The following is a 27503-nucleotide window of genomic DNA, read 5'->3' as shown; positions in this document are numbered from 1 at the left end:
AAGGAATATAGTGTATTACTATTGGTTTTTTTTAAGAGACAGAAACATTGATGTAGTCTTGTATGTATGATGAAGTATATGAAAATGGGCGGTCCAGAGATAATGAGTTAAATGAGATGGTGCCCATTCAGTCAAGTCACTGCAATTGATGTCCATAGACAGCCCTTCTCTCCTTGGAAATTTTGTACACCAGCTGGGATTTTGAATTGTCAGACTTTTCAAATGTGTGGAAAAAATCCAGAGATAAAAGAAAACTTGTCTTCCAACATTAATTCTGTACACATGAATGGTGGCATGCAGGAAATATTAAATCTTTCCAAACTCTAGTAAAGTCTCACCAACTTCAAAAACCTGAATAACCCTAAACTCTAACACATCCAGAAATAAGGGAAAAAAAATCTAGTCAGCAGCCCAAAGTCTTGATAAAATTTTTATTTGCCTAGAAATCAAACTAAAAATACACAATAGTTTTACATTACTATTGATAGCAGAAAAATAGTTCAAATGATTCCTTATTTTTCAATAAACACAAACCAAATGCAGACATAAAGGAAGTTTATAGGCCTGATATTTTACATAAGTCTGGGTTCAGTTGAACACATTTTGAATCCCTTTTCAAATGCTTCTAACTTGGGAAAACATGGGACAAAACTGACACGAACGCCATTGCTGGCATATGCACTTCATTTCCCCCCTAATATTGTACACCTTGTTCTATTTAGTTGCTAATATATAGTCAATACAAAGCATAATACACAATAACATTAAACTCCAGTGTGCAAAACTTCAGAAGTTACAAGTTAACTTGCAACAGACGTAGATATAATCCAAGCAAAAAAATTTTTTTTACAACTCAGGTGTTTAAATAAAAAAAAAATCAAAAACATAATTTGACAATATACTGTATACATTCAACTGTAATGAAGGTTTGCTCTTAATATAGAAACGTAACAGTTAGACTTGAGTTTACTACACTAAAGTCTGTTACTACTCTGGACCATTTGCCCAATATGAGTATGTATATGATTCCTCATTTGCTGTTTGCAAAAATACCTTGCAATTATTAGAAAGATTATTGTTTCAGTATTATGTTATCTGAACATATAACAAACTTATTTTTAAAGTTGAATTTGTTCCAATATTTTAAATTACATATCCATCAGAGTCCTGATTTCATTCATTTTTGTTTCACCGGTAGGTTTTTTGGTTCCAAAGGCTCCAGCTGCAAGTTCCCTCTTCTTGTTCTGGATTTTAAGCATATTTTCTTCCACAGAATTCTTTATGATGAACTAGAACAGTTTTTTAAAAAGGTGTAAAGCAAAACAAACAAAAAATAACTACCACTATAAAGCTACTTATCTCAAAGCACTTGAAAAAAATTATAATATAATGTATTATCCTACAAAGTAACAAGTAAAAAAATTCTAGAAATTACTGAAAAAATATAATCTGTTTTCAAAAGAGCAAACATTATTTTTGGAGGTGCAGATTGTTAAAATAATGATCAGCTCACCTTGGTGATGATAACATCCTGTTTCTGCCCAAGTCTATGACATCTGTCAAAGCACTGGTCCTCCGCAGCAGGATTCCAAGCCTAAATTGTACACAACGAAATATTTATTCATATCTAAATTTCCACAGTACTTACCTGGCCCTGACAAACAGAATTTACTACATTTATTTTAGAGTAATGTTAGGAACTTCACAGTATTTTATATTTAAAATTACAGCTTTAATAATAAAACAAACAAGAAAAAGGCACAGAAAAGAAAAAAAAATAATGTAACAAAAAAGAAATAAGTTACCACCACCTCTTAAAATACAACAAATGATCTCTTCTTCCCATATCTCGTCTAAACAAAGCCTTAAGGTTTCAAAATTTACTCCTGATAGTAAAACTATCAGATTTAACGGAGGGTTATCAGAGATGATAACATATCTAATTTATCCCTCATCAAATAAAACCATATTATATTCCTTCCTTTTTAACAATCTTGATGTTTAATCTCTTCAAATAATGTCTTAGAATTTGTTTTTGTTTTTTTTTTCATTATTTGTGTGTGTGTCTTTTCTCAAAACAATTATTCAAGGTTTTAACAACCCTCTTTTGTAAATCCAATATAGGAAAATTATCTACAGGTCACTCTTGGTTTGTTCTTTGTATATTCCTTTCAATTATTAACGCATCAGCCAATTTCTTTTGTATGTTCAGTACTGCATTTTTCCCTGTCATTCCTTTGCTTAGGATTTTAAATCTAGGTTCAGATAAGTCTCAATTTTGTCAGGCGGAACTTTTTCCATAAAATATTTTATGCATTATATATAGAGACAGACACTCTTAAAATTAAATTTTTGATCCAATATGCCTAAATGATAAAAAAAAAGTTTGTACACTCTGAATTTAAGTATTCTTATCCTTTAATTGTAACCTTTCATTCATCTGGTTCCCTCTACTGTCCAACCTTCAAAGTCCCATCCAATCATTTAAAAAAAAGAATTCAAAATAGTTTTTTAATTCCAAAAAGTTTGTTTCAAATCCATCTGGACCTTTAATCCATTTGTAACTTTCTAAAATTGAAGTTCTCATCACCCTTTTGCTGTTTATTCCACACAGGTTTTAAGTCCTTAACCTTATATTTAAAGTTTTTTTAAGTATTGAGGGAAACTCCCAAGGTGTTTTCAGACTTGTCAATCCAAAGGTTCTTAATAGCTAAAAAGAAGTTCATAAGCAATTTTCAAAAGTGATTAGAAAAGGAAGTATGTGAAACCAGTATCCTTTTAAAAGTGCCAACCATGGTTTCACCTCATCTCCTTGTCCTGGTCAAAACCACCAGGACTCCTGTTTTGCTGTCTCCTCATAAGGAGCAGCTAGCTGGAGCACTTATGGGCCATCTCCTTGTCCAAAAAGGAATTCTGAAAAGACACTCTATTTGCAGGTTTCATTCCGCTGTGATTGTTGGTTCTACTTCTAGACCTTTAGCCACCTTTTTTAAAATAGTTGTACGGTATATGCTTTTTATGTTTTATAGATAAAACACAATGCCTATTCTTATGTATATTACATCTTCTTACATTTCAATTCCAATTCAGTTTTAATCCTAACATAGCCAAATTGATTAAAAGTTGCTCCTTCCTCCCCAATACTAGAAGTTGAGTAGCCTGCAAAGAATTTCCTCATTCCTGTTTTAAGTGTCTAAATAGATTGTATAGAATATTAAATGTCACTCATTGAGCAGGGAGTTTATACTTACAGGATCCATTAAAAATACCCGGGAAGCTGCTGTCAGATTCAAACCAACTCCACCCGCTTTCAAAGATAACAACATTATAGTTGGAGACCCAGTTTCATTACTTTGGAACTGCTGAATTGCTTCTACTCTTTGTTTCTGGTTCATAGACCCATCAAAACGGACGAAAACAAATCCAGATTCCCTGGGAAATAAGAGCAGCATGTTATAAAAAAGTCAATTTGTTTATATTCTGATCCTTGGAATGAAGTTTTCATTTTAAAGTTTTTTTTTCTAAATCACAGTTTATTATTATTATTAAAATACACATGCTGCCCAACTACCAGTGACTCTGGGCAAGGTTTTTTTTATTTTTTAAAAAAATATTCTTGGATAATTTTATTATAGAACACATCTTACTTACTTCAGTGGAGTTTCTATTACGGACAGAAATTTTGTGAACTGTGAAACAACTAAACTTTTAATAGCTGGATTTTGTTTTCTTAGTTCAATCAAAGCATGCATCAATGCATTGACCTGAAAGACAAAATATTTCTTTTTAATTTTTAAAATAATTTCTCTTTTTTCTGGCTTTTTCATTAACCATGAAGTACCCATTTAACTGACTGAATTCAAAACATTCAGTTTCTAAATAATTTATCCAAATATTGTACTATTTGAAATGCAAGTTTGATGTACTTCAGCACACTTTTTGTGAAGCAGACATATACACGCACATATACATAAAATGTAGAATTTACCTTTGAACTAGATGTCCATTGCTGTTTAGTATTTTTTTCATCATGAGTTTCTTCCAAATGGCATTCTATTAAATGTTCTGATGAAACTTGCTTTCTACAAAGAGGACATTTTGCATATCCCTGGAAAACAAAACTATTTATTATAAAAATGCACACAATTGGAAGCAGTGATTAAGTTTAAAAATTGATGATATGTCCACACTTCTTAAAAATTTTAACATGCAATTTGCCCCAAATGCATAATTAAGTTGAAAAACTAATTTTACCTGGAATTAATGTTATTATGCTGAAACAGAAACTTAGAATAGTAAAAAATGTGGCATTCATGGCTGTTTTTTCAACCTACCACTCTCCAAAAAAATTCTTAATGCTTCCCAATATAAGCTAACACACACACAAAAAATTAAAATATAAAAAATAGCTACCCTCTTAAAAAGGTTTAGAACAATTTTAATTAAATAAATAACATTTTGAGCCATATTAGTCCTGAAAAAATTACCCTTGCTTTAGGCAGGGGTGTCAAACTGAAGGTTAAATCTGGCCCGGGGGTGGGGGGGGTGGCCTGGAAATAGCAAAGGACCAGCCTGCAGTGCTTCTGCTAACAAAAACAGGGCGCGGGAGGACCTGCACACGGCTCCCCTGCACCCCATTTTTGGCCTGGATGGCCTTCTGAACTCTGCCGGCCAAAATATAACCTAAATTAATAACTGATCCAGCCCTTGAAGAAATCCAGTTTGACACCCCTGCTTTAGGGTTTGAAAAGCCTGTATCTATAATCTCTTCAAGAACATGGGGCTCCTCTTGGAGTGCACCCGGAGGCTCCAGTTGGTCTAGAATGCGGCCGCGCAGGGGATTATGGGAGCGACGGAGCGCTCCCATGTGACACCTCTCCTGCGCGAGCTGCACTGGCTTCCAGTGGTCTTCCGGATGCGCTTCAAGATGTTGGTGACCACCTTTAAAGCGCTCCATGGCTTAGGGCTGGGGTATCTACGAGATTGCCTTCTGCCGCTAATAGCCTCCCACCGGCCAGTTCGCTCGCACAGTGAGGGCCTCCTCAGGGTGCCGTCAGCCAGACAATGTCGGCTGGCGACCCCCAGGAGGAGAGCCTTCTCTTTGGCGGCACCTGCCCTCTGGAACAACCTACCCCCAGAGATATGCACGATACCAGACCTCCGGACTTTTCGTCGGGCCCTGAAAACTCATCTATTCCATCTAGCAGGGCTGGCTTGATCCCATCCTTTCGGTTTTAATTGAAATTGGTTTTAACTCGGTTGTTTTAAATTGAGGGAAGAAATTATTTAATGTCTTTTAAACTGTTTTTTAAATTTTCTATGTTATGTTTTATCTCGGCTGTTTACCGCCCTGAGTCCTTCTGGAGAAGGGCGGTATAGAAATCAAATAAATAAATAAATACATAACATGTATATCCTTTTAAGGCACTCTTCTAGGTGTAGTTAAGTGAGTGACAAGATTGAGGATTTACCTATTTTTCCTTCCCTTGCTCACCCCTCTGCCATATTAAGGGATAATTTTTGCAGGGAGTAATTTCTATGGCTAGATTACCCTGCATGATACAAAACCTTGATCTTCCTTATTACATACACAGGAAAACTTCCTAAGGTTCGGCAACAGAATTGTGAAGCACAGCCTCAATCTTTCTCTCTCCTTCTGTGTTTTATGAGTGCAATTAATATCTACATATAGCCAGTTTCAAATTATGCCCCCCAAAAAAGTTTAGAGTAAAAATATGTATTAATATTAAACAGACTAGAGTAGACCCAATATGTATTTGTGCTGCCTCGGGAAACAATTATTCCAAGAGATTATATGAACTTTTAACCTAAAGTATAGAGATATAACCACCTTTTTTCCCCCCAAGAAAGTAGCTGACTGGCAAGATATAGTTGCACTGCTTTAGAACAGATTCACGCAGAAGCTTAGTGGTTGACCTAATAGAATTTTTTTTTCCAAATTCTCATGTAATTGATGAGCTGTACAGACAGAAGTTAGCTTAAAATAGTTTATAAGTAAAGATGTAGCTAAATAATCTAAATAACATCTAAAATCAGTTGATACTTTATTAGTTTAACTTGTATAACTTTAAATATTATGTATAAAATGACAAAAAATGATTCTAGACACATTATGTTTAATGTAAAAGTAGTGTATGACAGCAGTCCCCAACCTTTCTGGCTCCAGACTGGCAATGGCAGGAGGGATAGTGTCACATGGGCAACCTAATCCTGTGAATGAACAAATGAAGCTTCATGTGCTTGCCCGCTGCTTGAGTGATTCAGTTCTCAACAGTCCACAGACCGACACTGGTCTGCAGACTGGGGGTTGGAAACCTCAGCCATAGGAACCCAGTGCAGAATATTCACATTAGTGTGAGCAGAAGATAATAAAAGAACAAAGTCTACTCATCTTGGACTAATGCATATAACTCTGAAATAATTTGTGCAGGTGACTGATGATAACTTGCCTTTTCTCTTTGGATGACTTCAAAAATGCAGGCCTTACAGAACACATGGGCACAGGGTGTTATCATCGGAAAAGCCAGCGAATCCAAGCAAATAGCACATTCTTCGTCTGATCCAGAGCTTAGAACAAACTTCATCTTTTGTATTAATATATCACGGAATTCTTCAGAGGTACCTATACATTAAAAAGAAATACAACAGAAAGAGCTTGTAAGCTATGTATATATTAGGATTGTACAATGCTTCAGATTCAATTCCAAAAGAGATCTTTTGGAATTCAGTATTTGTCAGCAGTCTTATCCGATTCTCAAATCACAATGCTTCCTCTTCTGAAGCAATGCACAGCCCTAATACATATGCAATTATAAAGTACCACTCTATTATATAACAGCTAATTTTAAAAAATCAGGTTACATGTCTACTGAATTGTTAAAATGTACTCACTTTCTAGAGAACTGGATTGAGAGATACTGGAACAGAGAGATGGGTGACAGCACAATTGTCTCAATCTGAGCAAAGCACCAAGAACATCTGCATAGTGGGCCAAAACACTCCCCTCAGTAAAATACCTAAAGAATAATTTTGATAGTAAAACAAACCTGTTATAATAGAATTTTTTTCAAATTCTATTTACTGGATCAAAAATATTGCATTGGACTAGAATTTTGCAAATTCTATTTCCAATGCAATAATTTTGACCCAGTAAATCAAGCATTCTCATTTTTTTTTCTCACCAGCTCTCATGTCTTAAAAGAAGCCTGTTCCCATTATATTCACATTAAGAAATGTTTGGCTTTATCTCTGAGTGCAATCTATGTCACGCTATATAAATTGTGCTTCATTTTTTAGAATCCATTTTGTTTTATCTTTCATAATGGACATCACAAATAGATGCATAACAATACATAATAGATCTTACAATTTTGCTTTGACATCCACCAACAAAACACATGGGCATATACCATTTTTAGCAGAGAAAAAGATTATAAAATTGAACCAATGAGTCACAGCTCACAAAGTATGCAATACAGATAGTTCTCGACCGAAAACAGTTCATGCAGTGATCGTTTTGACATTACAACACTGAAAAAAGCGATTTATGATTTTTTTCACACTTACAACCATTGCAACATCCTATTAAGAATTGCCTGGCTAAGCTTGCTGTCACATTTAGAGAAAAGTCCACTTTGCATAAAATTACAGCTGTGCAACAACTGATTTGAATGAATGAATGTTGCTATAATTTTCATAGCTTACTTTAATTTGATCATTTATTAGTCATATTACCAACGTTGCTCCAAAAATATTTCCTCTGATACAAATGGTATTCTTGATAAAATCGACCTTTATATAAATCAGAATTTAATATGGGTAATGGAATATATTTTTTTCCATTTAACAGCCAGCACTATTTACCTGCTTATAGCAGCTTTAGTCTCATTTTTCACAGAGTTATAGACGGCACTCTCTTCATCTGTAAGTGTAATATGCTGAATAAATACTTTACGTTCTGGGAGCTTCAAAACTGGTTTCCCATTAACTTTGCTTGTTTTAGTTCGTCGAAGAGTAATGCTCTTAATTAGAGATTGTAAACGCCTAGGAAAATATGGAAATATTCAAACAATATATAATAATCTATATCATACAGAAAATATGGAAACATTCACAAAACAACCTATAATATCAGACATAAATATGGAAATATTCACAAAATAATCTATAATATGTTATACACACAATTGCAAAACTAGCTCTTGTGCACAAGGTAAAGTTGGGTATTTTCTAAATGTTATCTAAACCTGAAGATTTTAACACTTAGAAGTATTTTTAAAGAATATTTTAAATTCTACAAGTACTAATTTATAGATATATTGTGCTAATCTTTATAGAATATCTAGAATATATTAGATGCAGTTTATACTTAAGTCCTCTTTCATCTCCCATAGTGACAGGCCGTTGGATTGTTCTGTGCCACCATAATCTGTCTGTAAAAGGTTTCAACTTTAAGAAGGAAAGGAGAGACCACAGGTCCTTTAAAGAATTCTGAATAGGTGTGCCTAAAACAAGGACAGAAAAAAAATGCTGTGCATCATGCTTATTCAATTTAGGTAAAACAAGTCTCAAGGATTGTTTGGCAAAAAAGTATACATACACCACTCCTCATTTAGTGACCAGGTACTGCGAGTGTAGCCTTCTTACTGAGGCTGCTTCACACCATTGTCTGATCCTTTCTCCTATAGAGAAGGATGCTTCCAAAAAATTGCAAGAAAAAATGGCCAAGTGGGCTTGGTGAGTGGGTGGGAGAATGAGGCTACCTGAAGCAGCTTTGCTTGCAATGCTAGGCTGGGTGGACAGCGAGTCTTGCTGAAGCACAGCAACCTTGCTTGCTCTGGTGGGCTGGGTTGGTGACGAGGCTTCTCAGGCACAGCAGCTTTGTGTGAATTAGTGGGGCATTTGGGTGGTTGAAATCAGGGGTGTGGGAGATAGACAGGTGGGGAGAGTTGCAGCGCCCATGTGGTAATATGTGCAGGTGGGTTTCCAAGTGCCTGAAATTTTATCACATGATTGTGGGGGCGCTGTAACAGTCCTTACTTTGGACACTTGAACAAGTCCCTTTGTTCATTCCAATGTAATTTCAAACAATTGCTGAACAAATGACCAAAAGTTGATGACCACCTGCACAAGGCTGAATTGAACTTCTGCATCTTATCATTCCTTAGATTTGTATATACCGTATTTTTCGGAATATAAGTTGCTCCGGACTATAAGACATACTTACCTTTTTGGTGAGGAAACCAAGAAAAAGAAATCTCTGCCTCCCAGCAATTTTGCCTCATTGCAGCAAACAGCCTGCTTTAGTTTCATCTTCGTTTTCAGCATAGCTTGATTAGCACACACAAAAAAAAATCTGCTCCCAGCAATTTACCTCCTTGCAGAAAACAGCAGAGGCCCACGCAAAACAGCTGAGAGTCAGGAGGCCGATCTAATCAACTTGTGCTAATTAGGCTGTGCTGAAGCTGAAACAGGCTGTTTCTTCTTGCTGCTTGCTGCAAGAAGGTAAACTGCTGGGAGGCACAGGGTTGGGGCCAGTGGTTGGGCGGGGCTACATTTGGTGTTGGATGGGGTGGGGGTGGAAGTGCATTTTATACTCTGAAAAATATGGTATGTGTGGCATTTCAAATTCTCAAACAGGACAATGAACAATGGTTAGGAGGATGCAGCATTCTGTTTAAACAGTCCCCAACCTGGTATATACTGCAGTATTGAATCTATAGCATAAATACCTGTCAAGATCCATCTTCTTTCTGCATTCAGATCTAGAACAGCTTTTGTCTGTTGAGCATTTGGATTTCGTATTGTATGACCTTCATCCAACACAACTCTCAGCCATTTTAATTTATGTAAAGGACTGTTATCTCTGGTCTGGAAAAATACATATTAGCCATTTAGTATTTGAAATAAATAAAATATTGAACAAGTATTTGGGGGTGAGCTTTTTGTTGTTATTGCCTTTATTAAAACACACCTCTATAATTGTCTGGTTTGGCTCTGCAATCCAACAAGACAGACACAGACTTCAGGGGATAATTAGAACTGCAGAAAAAACAATTGCTACCAACCTGCCTTCCATTGAGGACCTGTATACTGCATGAGTCAAAAAGAGGGCTGTGAAAATTTTTACAGACCCCTCACATCCTGGACATAAACTCTTTCAACTCCTACTCTCAAAACGATGCTATAGAGCACTGCACACCAGAACAACTAGACACAAGAACAGTTTTTTCCCGAATGCCATCAATTTGCTAAATAATTAATTCCCTCAACACTGTCAAACTAGTTACTAAGTCTGCACTATTATTAATCTTCTCGTCGTTCCCACAACCCATCTCCTTCCACTTATGACTGTTATGACTATAATTTTGTTATTTGTATCCTTACGATTTATATTGATATTGTTTCCTGATTGCTTATTTGTACCCTATGACTATCATTGTGTTGTACATTATGATTCTTGATGAACGTATCTTTTCTTTTATGTACACTGAGAGCATATGCACCAAGACAAATTCCTTATGTGTCCAATCACACTTGGCCAATAAAAAATTCTATTCTATTCTATGCTACACACAAAGACAAGAAATATTTTTTTGTTTTTAACAACTTCATCGGAAGAGCATTTATGATTTTACAAATTGGAAGAGGGGAAAAATGTATTAGCTATTTTGGTATATGAACTAAATAAAATGTTGAACAAGCATTTGGGGATGAGTCTTATAGAGAGAAGAAACTTTGACAATTTTATCAGAAGGATATTTATGATTTTACGAAGTGGAATAGGAGTCATGTATGAATTAGATGGCCATATAAATATATTTAATAAATACAATACAATAAAAAATAAAATAAAACCTGGAATATTGAAAGTTCTTTTCACTGATATATAAACCATTCTCACAGCACAGTATTAGCAGCTGGATTCATGTTTAGATTACCAGTTCAGTGCCATCCCTATTATTGTCAGTATCAGTAGACAGTAGCTGACCTTGTCTGGGCCCAAAAATTAAACAAGGTGAGGCCTGATTGAAACTTGAATGGGCAAACTCCAGGAATACGTGAAAAAAGGCAATACCAAATCAATTCCATACTGTTCCCAGGAAAACACCATGAAGTCAGCTGGAATCAAGTTCTCTATGAAGAAAACATTACTTTTTTTTTTTTACAATTGTCAGTTATACCAAGTTATCTTGAGCCTTTTAAAGGAGGTGGGATCAACCAGTCAATATTATATGAAATCTGGCAGCCAAGCATCAACAGACCTATTAGAAAACTATAATCTCCTCCTTAATGCCAAACAACAACACATGAAGGATATGAAAAATAAAGTAGTACTATGAAACTAAAGTATAAATCAAATTAAAAAAAAAAAAGCAGCACTATAGTGATTTTAAAAAGTACGAAACTAAATTCAGCATGAGCAAAAGTCTAATTTATATGAATGTTACATTACTCCTTTCTTTTTTTTTTCTAAAGAAAAAAGCTCTTGGAATTTTTCAGTATACTTACCCCATAGTCAGTAGCTAAAACATTGTATGTTGTTAAGACAATATCTTGCTTGGAAAGTACTCTCAGATCTTTGTTCCGTTCCGAGCCGTAGTAAACGTAAGTGTTCAACTGAATATTTGGATCAACATGTTGTTCAAGTTGGTCCTAAAATGAGAATTGACCAAACAGTATGATTAATTGACTGTGCCATAAATTTTATAGTCTGCAAATTCTGCTCTAATCCTTGGTACATTAAGTTTCCCAGTCCAAAAAAAAAATAGGTTATAAAAGGATAATTATTCACCTAACACAGATTTATTTGCTGTCAGTTATTTCTTCAGTTATGATTCCAAAGGAATGCAATTACTTTTAATATGTGACATTTGTGATTGTCCCCTCAGGCCTTGTACTGAAGAAAATTAAAAAACGATGTGCACTTCTTTCAGGTATAATTAAGAGCCTTAGTTGCTTTGGTGAAAGTAGAAACTGCATCATCATCTTATCCTGCCTTTTTTATATATAACTCAAAGTTGTTAGGATGCTGAGTCTGACTATTATAGGTCTACAGCTCAGCAGTTTGAGACCTGAGTGAGCTCCCGTCACTTGTCCCAACTCCTGCCAACCCAGCATTTCAAAATCATGTAAATGCAGGTAGATAAATAGGGCAAGTAAGTGTTTGGCAAGGTAACAGCATTCTGTTTCACTGTACTCTGCTGTGGTGTGATGTCATGTCAGCCACATGACTGTGGAAACATCCCCAGACAATGCTGGCTCTTTGGCTTAAGAAATGGAGATGAGCACTGCCCTCTAAAGTCAGTCACAACTAGCAGGATAAAACCTGCAGGGACACCAAAGTGGCAAACATACCTAAATACTCCTAGTTTCTCCACAATTCCATGAACTGAGTTGTAATGTGAAAAAAATGATCTGCTCAAAGTCACCCAGGGGGCTTTCGTGCCTATAGGAGGCCTACAATTCACAATTTCCTAGTTTCTAGGCCAGCAGCTTAACCACACCGAATTAGATAGCACATGAAAAAAAAAGTGCAATATGTCCTCTGGCATAGCATTATGCTGTTAGCCTTGTCTAGACTTGGAAACTAAGCATAGTTAGTCTAATTATTTCTTGAATAAGACACCACCAGAGAATTCCAGAGTCATGGAATTAATATTTAGGAAGCTAAATACTTCCCAGACAAAGATGGGAAACCATTTCTATACCACTTAAGATATCAATGTCTATGGAGATCCTCAGTCATCCAGGTCATGGTTGTCCCAAAGGTGCTTTTTCAAGAGGCAACTGGACTTCTTGGTTTCTCTTTGAAGATGTTTCACTTCTCATCCAAGAAGCTTCTTGGAGAAGCAAAACGTCTTTAAAGAAAAAGCAGAAAGTCCAGTTGCTTCTTAAAAAAGCACCTTTGGTTAAAATGTCAATGTAGTTACTAGGAATCATTCTTGTCTGAACACAATCTTTACCTTTTTAATTAAAAAAAGAAACAATACATGAACTTAATAAAATAATGAGTTGTAACTCAGGTATTCCAACACTCATGTCTCATCCTGCATCATTTTGAACCTCTTCATCAAGATAGTCTATGTGAATATGAGCTATTTATCTTTCCAATAATTTGTCCATTGGTTGGGGTTGTTAACAGAAGTGCTTAAAAAGACTGTATATCAATTTATAACAGAATAAATTGTTACCCAACAGGCAGTTGCAGATATATATTGAAACAGAAGTGCTTAAACAGGCTGTATACCAAATTATAAGGGAATAAATTGTTACCCAACAGCCAGATGCTGATATATGTGTGTGTATACTCTGATCATTATTTTACTGTGTTTCTACTTTTTGCAGAAGGACCTTTTATGAAACTAAAAGTTCTTTTTTCATTGATTTATGTTACACTCTACAACCCTCCATTCTTCCCAAAAATTTGCTCTAAGAACTAGTATAATTTATGGTACAACACAAGATGCTGTAATACATACATTATCTTGTCAAAACAATATTCAGGTTGAAAACGAATTTAAAGAAAAAAAAGAGTGTTTTACTTAATTCAATGTAGAAAAATCCTCATTCATTTAAGAGCTGCAATCTATAAACATTAGGAAATAAAACTATGTAAACTATAGACCTACAATCCAGTTACTTAGGACAGACAGCGGACAAATGATCAGCGTTCCTCTATTATCAACTTCATTTTTCTTTGGTTGTACAGGAACATCATCTGGAAGAGAAGGAAAACACACAATTACCAACTTGAATATGCTCCGGTACTTACAGTATATATATAGTCAATTTAGTGTTATTCAGTTAAAGAATAACTACATACTAGTAAGAAGATATTCCTACTCCAAGCATATCATCTACAATTCTATTGGCACCTCTTTTACTACCTACCCATTGGGATTCTTAAGAAATATAAAATGCAGCTATTCATTCTACGCTATACACTTAACTACTTATTTAGTTTTCATACTTGAATAACTTTTTGCTTAGTCTTCAACAAAAAAATGTCAAGATAATGTAAATTTAAAATCAAAGATTTACATGCCTTTTATTTACATCATTTATATAGACAGCTTTGATATAACATGCATATCTCAATTTATACATTGCACTAAGCCATGATTTTCTTTTATCATAGTTGATGAAAAAGTTAAAATAGTTACACACACAATAAATGCATCCATGATTCAAGCTAACAATCAATTAGTTATTGTTATGGGGATCCCAGCTGGATCCTTATCCCCAAGCAATGAGGCCCCCAAATCACTATATAGGAGATGGAAGAAAGCAAAGGACATCTTGTAAATATTTCTAAAAGCAGTCAGATACAGGAGTACAAATGAAAAAGAGAAGAAGTTAAACTGTGGTTAATTCTTTGATTGAGCATGCAGAATCATAGCTGAAGTAAAAAAAGAAACTTGTTCTAGCTCATGATTTGCAACTATGGATAAAGTAGTTAACTGATTAAATAATTATTAAATTAATTTCAACAAATCCAGTTGATTTGTATCTATCTCTTTGTAATAAGCAATATCAAGACCTTCAGGATGGTTAAATAAATGTAAACACTATTTAATCCAATTTCAAGTCACTTATTTCTACCTTCCTACCTAACTACTAATTTAGACTAGAAGACTTCAAGATCTCTTTCAATTATGATAATCTGCAATCCCACAATAGTCAATAAAGTTTTAAAAAGTATCTTAGTATTTACCAGATGTTTTTTTTTTCCTAAGGAATCAAGAGAAGAAACAGAATGGTCAAGTATCATTACCTAGTTTTCTTTTCCTTGCTCTTGATTTTGGTTTTTTTCCTTTAACTGGAAAACAAAACATGTTATCATAGTAAGTAAAATTGGAAAGATACTAAGAAAATAATAGAATCAAAAATAACTGTAACTCACTTTTTATTTGTTTTGCAACTTCCAGCTCAGATTCTGTGTCACTGCTTATTGTGCACTTTGATTTCTTGCCCATAACTCTAAAGCATCGAAAGTGAGGGGGAGAGAGGGGACAAAAATAATATTCTATATGTTCATATCCAATTGTTTTAAGCTAGCAATTTTACTTGTTCAACCTATAAAGATGGTTAGTGACCTAAAGGAGACCCATCTGAGGAAAATGAGCGGTTAAAAAATTGGATGGATAAAATAAAGCAGGATTGACTACAAACATCTTGCCAGTCACTCTTTGGGCTGGGAATTGAGATAGTTGATAGTTGTGCAACTCATTCCCCAAAACTGGACATTCCCCACACCCCCATTTTACAACAAAAAAATAATCTCTGTAGTATGTGGCTGCCAGATATTGCTGAATTCTAAACTTCAGTAATTTCCATAGTATAAAACAATGAAAAGGATATTGTGAGCTGTAATTTACCAATAGGCCGAAGACAACAAGTTGCCCAGACTAACGTATTTTAGGTACAAGCCACAGTCAAAACAAATCACAATATATAGGAATCATTAGATATTTCTGTACTATACACTTAGCATGATTAACTCAATGGCTTACTCCAATAATTCAATTTCCTGAATTAACATATCACATTGAACCATACCACTAATCATATAGGTCAGATTTGAAGATTATATATTTGTTGGTTCAGAGTCATGAAACAGTCAACTATTTTTGTGTGTATATTTGAGAAAGAGATAATCCACAAGTAATTTTTATTCAGAAAAGAAAACTTAAGTGCTAAGGAATTCTTCAAAACTTCAAACATAAGTAGTGTGAGGATATCTGGCACAATTGCAGCATTTGCCCTCTGGAATAGCATTCCTCAAGATATAGAAGGCCTGTATAGCTCTCAACCTTTAAATATTCCACAAGTCTCTCAATACTTTGCTCTGTTCCCAGGTCAGAGTATTTATGGAGCCTGACAATTTTTTTCTGGATTTTATCTATGTGATTTTATTCAGACAGTATCCTCCTTTTTAAATTTTGCATTCTTTTAAACATTGCAAGTTGCCCAGGGTGTTGGAGTCAGGCAGTTTAAAAATCCAATATATTAAATACATAAATGAGCACGTAAGTATTTAAATTCAGAAATGAGAGGAAAATATAAAAGAAGAATTTTCATTGAATTCTAATTTAAAACATAAATATTTGTCCTGGATACCATATTTTTAAGATAAAAACTTCATTTCAGTTAATAAACATCTAAACACCTTCCTAAATAAATATCAGTTTATTATGCTGATTACTTACAAAGGGCAAAATAATAAGTAGTCTTCTTGATGTACAACTACAATTGAGTCCAAAATTTACATTGCTAAGTGAGATTTGTTAAGTGAAGAATATTGCCCCATTTTACACCCTTTCTTGCCATAGTTAAGTGAATCACTGCAGTTTTTAAGATAGTAACACAGCTGTTAAATGAATCTGGCTTCCCTAATGTCTTTGCTTGCCAAAAAGTGGAAAGGTGATCACATGATCCCAGGATGCTGAAACTGTCATATAAATCAGTTGCCAAGAGTACGAATTTTTACCACATGACCATGAGGATGCTACAATGGTCATAAGTGTGAACAATGGTCATTTGAAGTCCACAATCTTGGCAGCTATCAAGCTTAGGAAATACTATAATGAGCAACAGAGAAGGGAGTTTATGCAATATCCACATTTTGAATATGTTTCAAAGCATGCACATTCCTTAATAGAAATGAAAAAATTCTACCTTTTTGGATAGGAACTAGAAGATTGTGAGGGAAAAGAGTCACTTTCCTCTTTTGAATTGGAAGCATTTAGCTGCAAGCCACAATTCGGTGCTTATGAGAAAATTAAAAAAAATGCTTTGTTTTAGAAGTAAAGTTATTGGAAAGCAACAAGCGTATTTAATATAAAAAAGAATTTCTCTAATTCATTTTAAGTAATTCAATCTAGACTAGGGAATGCTTCAATCTCACTGACTTTAATTTACATATTAATGTCACACGAATCTGAGGCAGATCTGAAATAAATGTTCTCAAATCAGTATATATTACAAATATATAGTATTACCTTGTAAGTTGTTTTGTGCAGTAGGAATATATTTCTAAAGGGTAAAACAGAAGCAAAAATTGTCATAAAACCAGTTAATATATCTTAAATTCTACATATAATTACTAGTTATTTTTAAAAATACATGAAATGTATTTAAAACAAGTGGCACAAAGCATAAAAGCTTCACAGAGTATAACTTCTTTTAACCTGGGCAGAAGAGATTTGTATCTATGAAAATGCCTGATACTAAAAAAATCTACCAAATATTTTGCTAACGAAAATATCATTTCTGTGCTGATTTATTTCAATGGTACCTGGTAATTTTCTATGGTTTAAAATGTCAGCCACAAAACATTAAGGGGAGACTACCAAAGAAAAAGTCCAAATAGCTCACAGGTCAAATAAATTATATTCATATTGCCAAATCTTGTTACTAAAAATGAAAAATACCTCACATTTGATGTCAGAATTTTATTGTTTCTCTTGCTTTGAATATCTAGATTATTTTGACTTAAATCATTAACAGAATGATAGACAATAAATATCTTACCTCTTCCATTTTATCAATTTTCTTTTCAAGAGGAAGAGGCTTCCCATTTTGAAAGTTGGTAAGAATTACTGCAATCATAGTAAGTGTTTTGCCCTAAAATACATTAAACAATTAGTTAGCATTTTTTTCATAGAAGCAGAGTTGGAGTCAGCTTTTCAGGTCCCGGAGTCCAACCCATGTACAGCTAAGAATCCAAATCCAAGTAGTTACCAGTCCCATATCATCTGCCAATATTCCTCCGAGCACATTTTCTGGCCTTTTTCTTTCAGCAAAATGTATAATTGTATTGTAGAAGAAGTTATCTCGCTCTTCCCAAAACGGAGGAAGATCATTGTTGTTCTCTCGCAAAATCATCCAAGCTAAAGCTTGCTTCTGGTGTGGCAGTAAAGGAGTCAAAACAGCCTAGAAAACAAAGATCCCATTTTAAATATTTCTTCAGAGAAAAAGCTACAACTTGCAGCTGTTCATTTTCCCTGTTATTTTCTATCATTTCATCTGACTTATTTATTTACAACTAATTAATTATTAATGATTTCATTCATTGGCAACAATGTAATGGGCCAGCCACTTCTCTCAGCCCTAGGAAGCAGTGGCAAATCATCTCCAAATTCTTGCCAAGAAAACACAGGCACTCATCTAGGCTGTTGCTAGCAGTCAAAACTGACCAGAAGGCACCCCCTTTCCCCAAAGTGATGTATTCAATACAGCAATAAACACTGTCACTTATTCAAATTACATACCTTTGCTGCTTCCATTTCACAGGTCTTATCTTCTTCTTTCAGGTCTTCAAAAAGTTTGTCAAATTCGGTTTTAAGCTACAATGTAGGATATATACGAATAGCCTTATAATATCTAGTTTATATTATTACTTCACACAATAAAATGCTCTCATCATTTTTCAACATTTTTATATTTTAAAGAAGCATTTAAACCGCAAATTAACAGGTTTATATTACACACTTTTTTCACTTTACATGGTAAAGTAAGACTGAAGTAAAGAAAATAATACATTAAAATTGTAAATTAAAGTTAAATGGGCAGCTTTATCATACTAGAAAACGTGTAATTTCAAATCTAGAGGGGAAATTTTTCCAGGCCAAAGGCGAGATGCATGGACACAAATATTATTAGGGGTCACAATGTTCCTTATCAGAACAAAGTAAACCCTACCATCCTCGACCTAACTCTATTCAATTGCTGACTGACAACATTGTTTTCTTCAGATAGAGGCAGAGCAATGTGGTATGACCATTCCATGCCTTCCACTGGTCGAAGAAAGGGAAATAATATTGCAGCCAGCAGACTTGACATTCCCTGTACTACTTCTACTAGCACACACTAACTCTGCCCACTGCCCAGAGTTTGATCCTGAGCAGCTCACGTTTGATTCAGCCTTCCATCCTTCCGGGGATGATAAAATGAGAACTCAAATTGTAAGGGACAATATGCTGATTCTGTAAACCGCTTAGAGACTGCTGTAAAGCACTATAAAGCGGCATATAACTCTAAGTGCTATTGCTATTACTATTCTTATAACAAGCATGAGTAGTGATACCTGTTCAGTTGTCATTTGGATAGCACCATGGCTTGGAGCATTGTAACGTGTTCTACCTCTGCCAGATGTCCTGCCAGTCTCAAAACCAAACCCTGAAACTAAATGCCATTGAAATATGAGAACTAGTAAATATTTGGATGTTTTTATTTACATGAGAAAGTCCTTCATATCTTGATTGATTATAACTTAAGTTTTAACTTACATTTTTCTGGGGGTGCTAACTTTAATCCATGCATTTTTAGTCTTTCTAGAAGCACTTGCTTGTTCTCTTCTTTGCCCCAAAAACTCAATTGCACTGGCATAGTGAAAACATTATCTGCTCCACGAGGAACAACCCTAAGAGAAAAAAAATACAATGATATTATATTACATTTGTCTTTGCCTTTGTAGAAAGAGCTCAGGAAAACATACATTAGGATTGTGCTAATCATTCAAAAGAGGTGCATTAGGTATGTGGGAGCACTTGCAAAACTTATTAAACTGTTAAAGCAGCATATTAACACTTCTTTCAAAAGGATTTACAAAGCTCTAGAAAACATATTTATCCTCCTTTATGCTCCTTTTTTATTATTTTAAGCATAATGGAACAGGTTGAGAAATAGTGACTTGCACAATGTTATCACAAGCTTAATTACTGTCTAGCTATCGTAATCCAGATAATGCCATTCTAGTTTGATATTTAAGGCTGTTCCCCCAAAAAAATATTATACAATTCCAGCAAATATTTCCTGAATAGTGTAAAAAAAAAAAACCCCAGTAATAATGAGAAAGGAATTAGCAGATAAAGGGGAAAACCAATATTACAAAAATTGATTTTTTAAAAAATAACAACTTCCATGCAAAATGGAAAAATGGAGTATTACATACATCACCTGAACAAAATGATACACACTAATAAACAAATTTAGTTAATTAAAACTATATTTCTATACAACTTAAAAGTACTCAACTTATACCTTCAAAAGGACAGAAAAGTCAGTGACCAAAATGAAATGCAAAAATCAACAAATGACAGCAGAAACAATGGAAATAAATCTTGCTTTTAATCGCTAAAATTAATTCTGCGATGTTTAATAGATAGAGCTTACAAAGTATTTTATATAAAATCCAAATGTCATTGATAATAACATTTTATTATGCCACATGATCACATTTTATAATATTTACATCATACGAACACACGCATAATAAACATGTACAAAATGATGCTACAAACCAACAGCTAACATGTCTCAAAGGTAGTTTTTCAAAAAGCAACTGTTTTTTTCCTTGAGGAAGACGACATTCTGAGAAGAATCTTTAGCAGTTCTGAGAGAGTGGGGATGGAGAGATTATATTTCTTTACAGTTGCCTGATCTTTAGCATTCTCTCCAAGAGCCATTGAGGCCACTTGATGGTTTATCTGTGTCCTCAGGGTCACCCAAATCTGAGTGCAAATGGGTGTGGAATCTTCTTGGAATTGCTGAAAGGATGGAGATGGTTGGGTGATGGATGGATAGAATTGGAGATGGATGGGTGGTATCGGTATTGTATCCCTCCCCCACTATTTATCTCCTGCCTACAACACAATCTTGCAGCAGTTCCAAGATGATTCCACACCTATTTGCACTCAGATTCAGGTGACCATGAGAACAAAGATAAACCCTCAAAAGCTCTTAGACAGAGTGCTAACGACCAGATGGATGCAGACCAAATGACTGCAAATAAATATAATCCTTCCACCCACCACCACCACCAATCCAGTTAGAACTCATGAAGCTTCTTAGAGAAGTGAAATGTATCATCTTCCTCGAGGAAAAAACATGGTCTAATTGCCTTTTGAAAAAGCACCTTTGATATAACCATGACCTGAATGATTGAGAATCTCCACTGACAACAGATAGCATTAACTGGAATTTTCTCTTCATTTAGAAACTACACAAAATATAAATATCCATGTTTAAACTAGTAATTAGCTTAAAGGTGCAATAAGAAGTCTTCCATTGCTGAAACAATAACTTATCTGTTTTGCCATGTTTAATTATTCATTTGCTGATCAAGAACATTATTTTATTTTGGGGAAAAATAGTATTCAAAATGAATTCTTACCCTTCCACTACTGCCAATTTGTTGTCCATGATATAAGCCAAGCAAGCTGCCAGTTCTTTTTTTATATGGCCTACTTGATCACCATTCACATTGTTTACTTTTACAGCATTCTTATCATATGGATTATTAGGTTCTCGCTGGAGAGCCACCATTTCACCATCATTGACCTGTAAAATTAACATTTGCAATTAAAACAATCACAAAGGCTGCTAACCTATTCTTAAACATGTTTTATCTTTAAATACCAAAACAGTTTTATCTTTAAATAATAAATTCTATCCAAAAGGCCCTACTTTTGACTATTCTTTGCCATCCAATCTAATTTGTGGGATCACAAACAGGACCTTGCAAGCTTATCTTACTTCATGAGATTAGTGGTACTGGGGAAGCAGTGCTTAATTACTTAGGCTTTGTAGATTACTGTTAACATTTGAATTGATAGCTGGTTTTCTTGATATTATTTGCATGCTAAAATGGGAATAATCTGAACATTTTGTCAAACAATTACTGATAAGCACACAAATTTTGGTTCATATATAACATTAAGCTATAGCTTAATCACTATCTACTTATTTATATAGCATACTATACCATAAATTACAAGTTATATTTACTGGTTTCATATAACACAATAAATCCAAATTGAACACTCTACACCAGAGGTGTCAAACTTGTGGCCCGTGGGCTGGATGAGTCACGTGCTGGCCACGCCCATCCCATTTAGCGAAGGGGGAGAAGTTGCAATACATCACGTGCGAGTTTGATATCCCTGCTCTACACCATGTAGTGGCAATACAGAAGACAATTATTACTGTAAGGAGTTAGTGACATATTTCTCCTTCACATTAAGAAACGTCTGTAAGTTTAGAGCTCATTCTGAGCTAGCCTGCTTGTTTTTCACTCTTGCTTGCTGAACAAAGGAGATGGGGAGGTGGGAGGGAAAGGAAACCTTCACATAACTTCAAAGATTTTCCTGCTATGAAACTCTCTGACTTTTGATTCTCATCCCAGAGTCATATGCTAGTCAGGTCAAGTCTTGCAGTCTCCTAACCATAGCAGGGCCATGAAATCATGATGCCAAGGTTTGATAAAAACTGTGAGGTTGTTGCTATTTGCTGCCAGCTTCTACAGGGAACCCAGTGAGCATTCGGTGCTGTGGAAACTAGCTGCCCATGGGGTATCTCTGCTGCTGTTATTAAGGAGCTCCTGGCAGCCTTGGTGTCATCTTTGCTTTGCGTGTATGCTATTCATGATGTGCTTTTAGCCAACAATCAAGCTTAAAATCCCTTCATTTATTAAACTGCTCATTGTCTCTGAATCCAAAAGAATCAATTGTCTGGGCACCTAATCACTGCCCTGACACTTGGCAAAACACACCATAGCTTTGTCTGGTCCATGAACTGATCCAGTGTTTCAAGATATTAATTTTAAAAAACAGGGGTCATATCACCAGTTTTAATCATTCTGAACTTACCATACCAGTGTAATACCGTAAACCAACCACATTTCCTCGCAAAGTTCCAAATAACACCGCTGAATCTATATCTTCATCAATCCCTGAAGTAACAATTCCCATAATATCTTCTATGCCGGGATAAAATTCACGGGTAAAAACATTGTAATGCCTGTCTCCATACAAAGCAGGATCCAATTCCCACGAGAAGTCTCTATTAAAAAAAAAAGTGGGCAGAAGCAGAAGAGTTAAAGCAATTTTTATGTAGGAAGTTATTTTAGATCAGGGTGTCAAACTGAATTTCTTTGAGGGCTGGGTCAGCATTATAGTTCTCCGTGGGCCATCAGGGGGTGGTGGGTGGTGCAGGGAGATAGAACAGACATCTGCTGCAGCACTTTGCTGGCCAAAAATGGTCCATGTGGAGGCCCCATGAGGCCCGATTTCGGTTTGAAGAGGTACCGCGGGCTGGTCCTTTGATATTTCCAGACCGGCCCCGATGGCCAATTTAAGCACCTGTTTTAGGTCTTGAAGGTTTGAATTTGAGAACTTTTTAGAAACAAATACAATTACTTGACTAATTTATTTCAAGCAGTCCATTACCAAGCAAAGCCCCCCAGTTAATCACTCTCGTTATTAGATAATTAAATTAGTAATTAGATTTTTCTCCATGTACCTTACCTTTCTTTTATAGGAAATTAAAGTTAGGCCACATCATTACTTGGATGGAAGACCACTAGGGATTTCCAGGCAAAAAGATGGGTGCGTATGTATGTGCACGTGTGGAATAGCTTAGTGTAGGACCGTGATGGCAAACCTATGGTACCCATGCCACAGCTAGCACGAGAGCCCTCTCTGAGGGCACTTAAGCCATCACCCGGCTCAGCTCCACTGCGCATACACGTGCACTTCCCACCAGCCAGTTGCTTTTCGGGATGCATGCGGCGCGCATGTGGGACACATGCACATGTGCAGGGGGATCATGCACATGCATGGGGGGCAGGGGTTGTGCACACATACGCGGGTGTGTGTGCAGTGTGCCCTCCCCCACAGCTCATTTTTGGGCTCAGGAGCCTGCAGGGAGGCCTGCTAGGCCCAAAATGAGGTGCGGGGGGGGGGGTTTACGTGCATGCTGGGTTAGTGGGGGGTCGCGTGCACATACGCAAAGGTGCGGGAAAAGCGGGGGGGTCATGCATGCATGTGCACGGGGGAGCGCACTGCATTATGGGTGCCGGCACACGAGCACGCTGTCACGTGCGCACATGCACACTTTCAGCACACAATGAGAAAAAGGTCAGCCATCACTGGTCTAGGATATCTAGTCTAGGATAGTTATACCATTTCTAATTTTCATGACTGACCCAATTTTATGACCTTGTTTGCAGTGGGTAATTAAATAAATGCCATAGTCATTAACAAAACAAATCATTCACTATGGGAAGAGTTTTGCTACTTTACAAGAAGTAAATGATTTATGGCAAAACTATCATTTAAAACTCAGTCATGTGACTGCAATATGGTGCAAACAGCCGTAAACAGCTGCTAAATGCCCAAAGAATGGTCATGTGAGTGGAGGAAGGCATGAGTGTTGGAACTTGAATTCGCATCATAAAGAGCATAGACCATTTTCTCAATCTCACTTTTTTTGAAAGGAGGTTGTTTCCTCAAAAATTCTGGGGTGTGGTGATGTTATTTAAAAATCTTATAAGCATCTCTGTTATGTGTTTCCCAGTCACTCTGGGCTGTCTCAGGTTTTCTCTCTTTCTCTACCTTTTAACAACTACATGAACGTGCTGGGAAAAATAATGCATTGATTTGGAGTACTGAATGACACTCAGAAAAACATCTAGTTGTGAATATGTGGATATCTATGGAAACTCTGGAGTCATCCAGTTCATGGTTGTCCCAAAGATACTTTTTTAAAAAAGCTAAACTGTTTTCTTGAAGACGTTTCATTTCTCATCTAAAGAAGCTTTTTCAGTTCTGAACTGAATGGTGGAAGATGGATTTATATTCTTTGCAGTCATTAGCAATCTTTCTGAAAAAAATTAAGGCCACCTGGAGATTTATTTGTGCTTTCAGGGTCACCTAAATAATGCAAATGGTGTGGAACCTTCTTGGAATTGCTGAAAGGGCTCTATTATAAACACTCCCACTCTGTTGAGAGGGCTGTTCCACCTTAATGTAAATAGCCTCTTTGACACCTCTTTCAAACCATCTGTCCAGAATATGGACTTTGCTGTCTTCAAAAGCGTGCCCTGTCTTTCAAACGCAAATGTATTTCTTCTTCTTGTGCCATATCCATCATCGGACGTTGGCACTCATGTTGGCAATCCTATTTTTGTCAACAGCCGCATAAAAAAGTGCTGCTGAGTTTTGTCCAAACCAGTCCCTTATGTTTTGAAGCCATGATATTCTTCTTCTGCCTGGACCTCGTTTGCCTTCAAGCTTTCCCTGGAAGGATTAAGTGAAGGATGCAGTATTTTTCTGGGTGTCGCAAATGGACTGCTGAATTTTATCCTGATGGGTTTGCTTCCCTATGTTGTGCCATGCGCTTGTGAAGTGGTTATCCAATGAACAGATCTGTACTGATCTCGCTGCACTGTACTGTATAAATTTTGCTTTTTTTCGGTTCTCATCCAAAAAGCTTCTTCAGTTCTGAATGAATAGTGGAGGGTCCCTTTCAGCAGTTCCATAAAGATTCCACACCCATTTGCACTGATTCAGGTGACCCTGAGGGCACAGATAAACCCCTAAGTGGCCTTAAAGGACTAGATGACAGCAGGCAATATAAACCCTTCCATTCCCCTCCACTATTTAGTCATGGGTTTTTTTTTTTTTATTTATTTATATGCCACCCTTCTCTGGAGACTCAGGGCGGCTTACAATGCGTTAAGCAATAGCCTTCATCCTTTTGTATATTTATACAAAATCAGCTTATTGCCCCCACAATCCGGGTCCTCATTTTACCTACCTTAGAAAGGATGGAAGGCTGAGTCAACCTTGAGCCTGGTGAGATTTGAACTTGCAGTAATTGCAGGCAGCTGATGTTAATAACAGTGTTTTAGTCTGCTGCACCACCAGGGCTCTTAATTGAAAGCTTCTTAGAAGCTTTCTATGCTTAGAGAAGCAAAATGTCTTCAAGGGGCGAAAAAACAAAAAACAAAGTCCAGTTGCCTTTTGAAAAAGTACTTTTAGGACAACCATGACCTGGAGGCCTGAGAATCTCCATAGATATCCGCATGCTCACTAGATGACAATTTAACCATGATTTGCTGAATCAACCACAAACAACAGAAAACAAAGCAAAAGAGCCAAAAAGTAGAGTGCAAGAACAACGCCGCTCCTTGCCGAGCGGCCCTTCGCCCCTTCGCCTCGCCACCTCCCCCTCAGGCCTTGGTTCACGGCCTCAACGGAGCCTTATTGTCCACGGAGGAGCCAACTCGGATAAAAGGTTTCGCTTCGTTACATGCTTGGTATCTTTGGATATCAGGCTCGTATTCACCTCAGGAACCTCCAAGCCATCACAACACCAGCCTGCTCCGGACGCCACCAGGTCCAAACGTTTCCTACAGGCCGCCACGACCGTTACAGAGCTGCAAAAACCGCCCGACGCCTTCGCGTTGCCGGAGAGCATGCGCGCACCCTCATTGGGCGAGCACACCGACGACGCCTCCAATCGCTGACATCGTCTCCAGATGTTTGAGCCAATAAGGAACTAAGAGGTAGTCGGTTCTCTGAGCTCCGTATGTCTACGTTTCTATTGGTTGATTTAAAATTCATTAGTGTCCTGGGAACCAATGGGCTTTATGAACCTGGCACTGAATTTCTGATACAGGCATGAAAATATTGACTGTCCAAATATGCACGTGTCTTGACTGCTCGTTTGTCACATGATATTTATCACATTTATATCCCGGACTCTCGGCGATACACAAAATAATAGGCAAGAATACTAAATATAACACAAAATTCTGATCCAATACAATTCTGATGCGTCAGACCCTAAAAGCCCTCCGGGAAAGGTATGGCAGGGACTAACGGATATGGTTTCTTAGCTGTATTAAATAAAAAACAAAAAAAAATCCATTCTGGATCTATGCAAACTAGTCTCAATTATTTAAGCAGGAACCTCTTCTTTATTAGGAGTTAGAGGTACGTCATGGGAGTGGTTAACTTTTAATAGATAAAAATCATCACCAGTCAATTGCAAAAAAAAAACAAAAACCAACCAAATAGCTACACTGGAAACAATTTACATTCTGCGACAATAACTTTAATATTATTCTTTGGGAAGGGCTCGATAGGTAGACAAAATTGCTAATCCAATCTAAGCACCTGCCTGACTGCGATCATCCATAAAAAATAATAGACAAAATGTTTTCTAGAATATGCTATTAGTATTGCCATGGTTATTCTGAGATTTTTTTTTTTTTACCCAACGATTAAAAATTAGAAAGTTGAATTACTCCTGGGCATTTTACGAAAACTTAAAATCAATTACCCAAATGGGTCTCCCTAATCATTAGGGCCTAATGGAATGCAACGATCCCACTGAATACTGTAGTAACGTCTATGCAAAGTACCCGTTCCACAGACACTTAAAGAGTACATAAATCCTCTATGCACGTCTAAAGTGCCTTTCCACTCACTGGTAAATAAACGCAATCCCCGATCCCAACTAAAGTAACTTTTACAAGATTTCCATGGCAGACACCAAGATTGGGCTAGCAACGCCTCTCTCTTGCGAAGAGGGTAGCGCGCAATCCTGTTCCACTCTACTTAGAAATAGACCAGATTCGAGGAGAAGGTAAACCATGGCAAGGTGCATCCTTCAGCCCTGTCGCCTTCAAG

General features: G+C 36.3%; 1 protein-coding gene across 1 annotated transcript; it reads right to left on the bottom strand.

The window, feature by feature from the left end:
• Positions 1-547: 547 nt before the first annotated feature.
• On the bottom strand, positions 548-26174 carry HLTF (helicase like transcription factor). The gene is made up of 24 exons (XM_070944880.1): positions 26155-26174; positions 22674-22866; positions 21200-21366; positions 19314-19447; positions 19112-19209; positions 18297-18371; positions 17767-17958; positions 17557-17649; positions 17025-17058; positions 16702-16792; positions 14927-15003; positions 14798-14842; positions 13653-13741; positions 11533-11676; positions 9753-9891; positions 8390-8525; positions 7885-8064; positions 6913-7037; positions 6471-6643; positions 3989-4108; positions 3652-3764; positions 3252-3432; positions 1514-1594; positions 548-1289 (listed from the first exon to the last, which is right to left on the bottom strand). The coding sequence occupies exons 1-24, from the start codon at positions 26172-26174 to the stop codon at positions 1149-1151; spliced, it is 2841 nt and encodes a 946-aa protein (XP_070800981.1). The 3' UTR covers positions 548-1148.
• Positions 26175-27503: the final 1329 nt, after the last annotated feature.

The sequence above is a fragment of the Pituophis catenifer genome, unplaced genomic scaffold (assembly GCF_029215685.1).
Source record: "Pituophis catenifer annectens isolate HBS135680 unplaced genomic scaffold, rPitCat1.0.hap2 SCAF_6, whole genome shotgun sequence".
In the NCBI taxonomy this organism is placed as follows: Eukaryota; Metazoa; Chordata; class Lepidosauria; order Squamata; family Colubridae; genus Pituophis; species Pituophis catenifer.
This window is presented reverse-complemented; position numbering and strand designations above follow the sequence as displayed.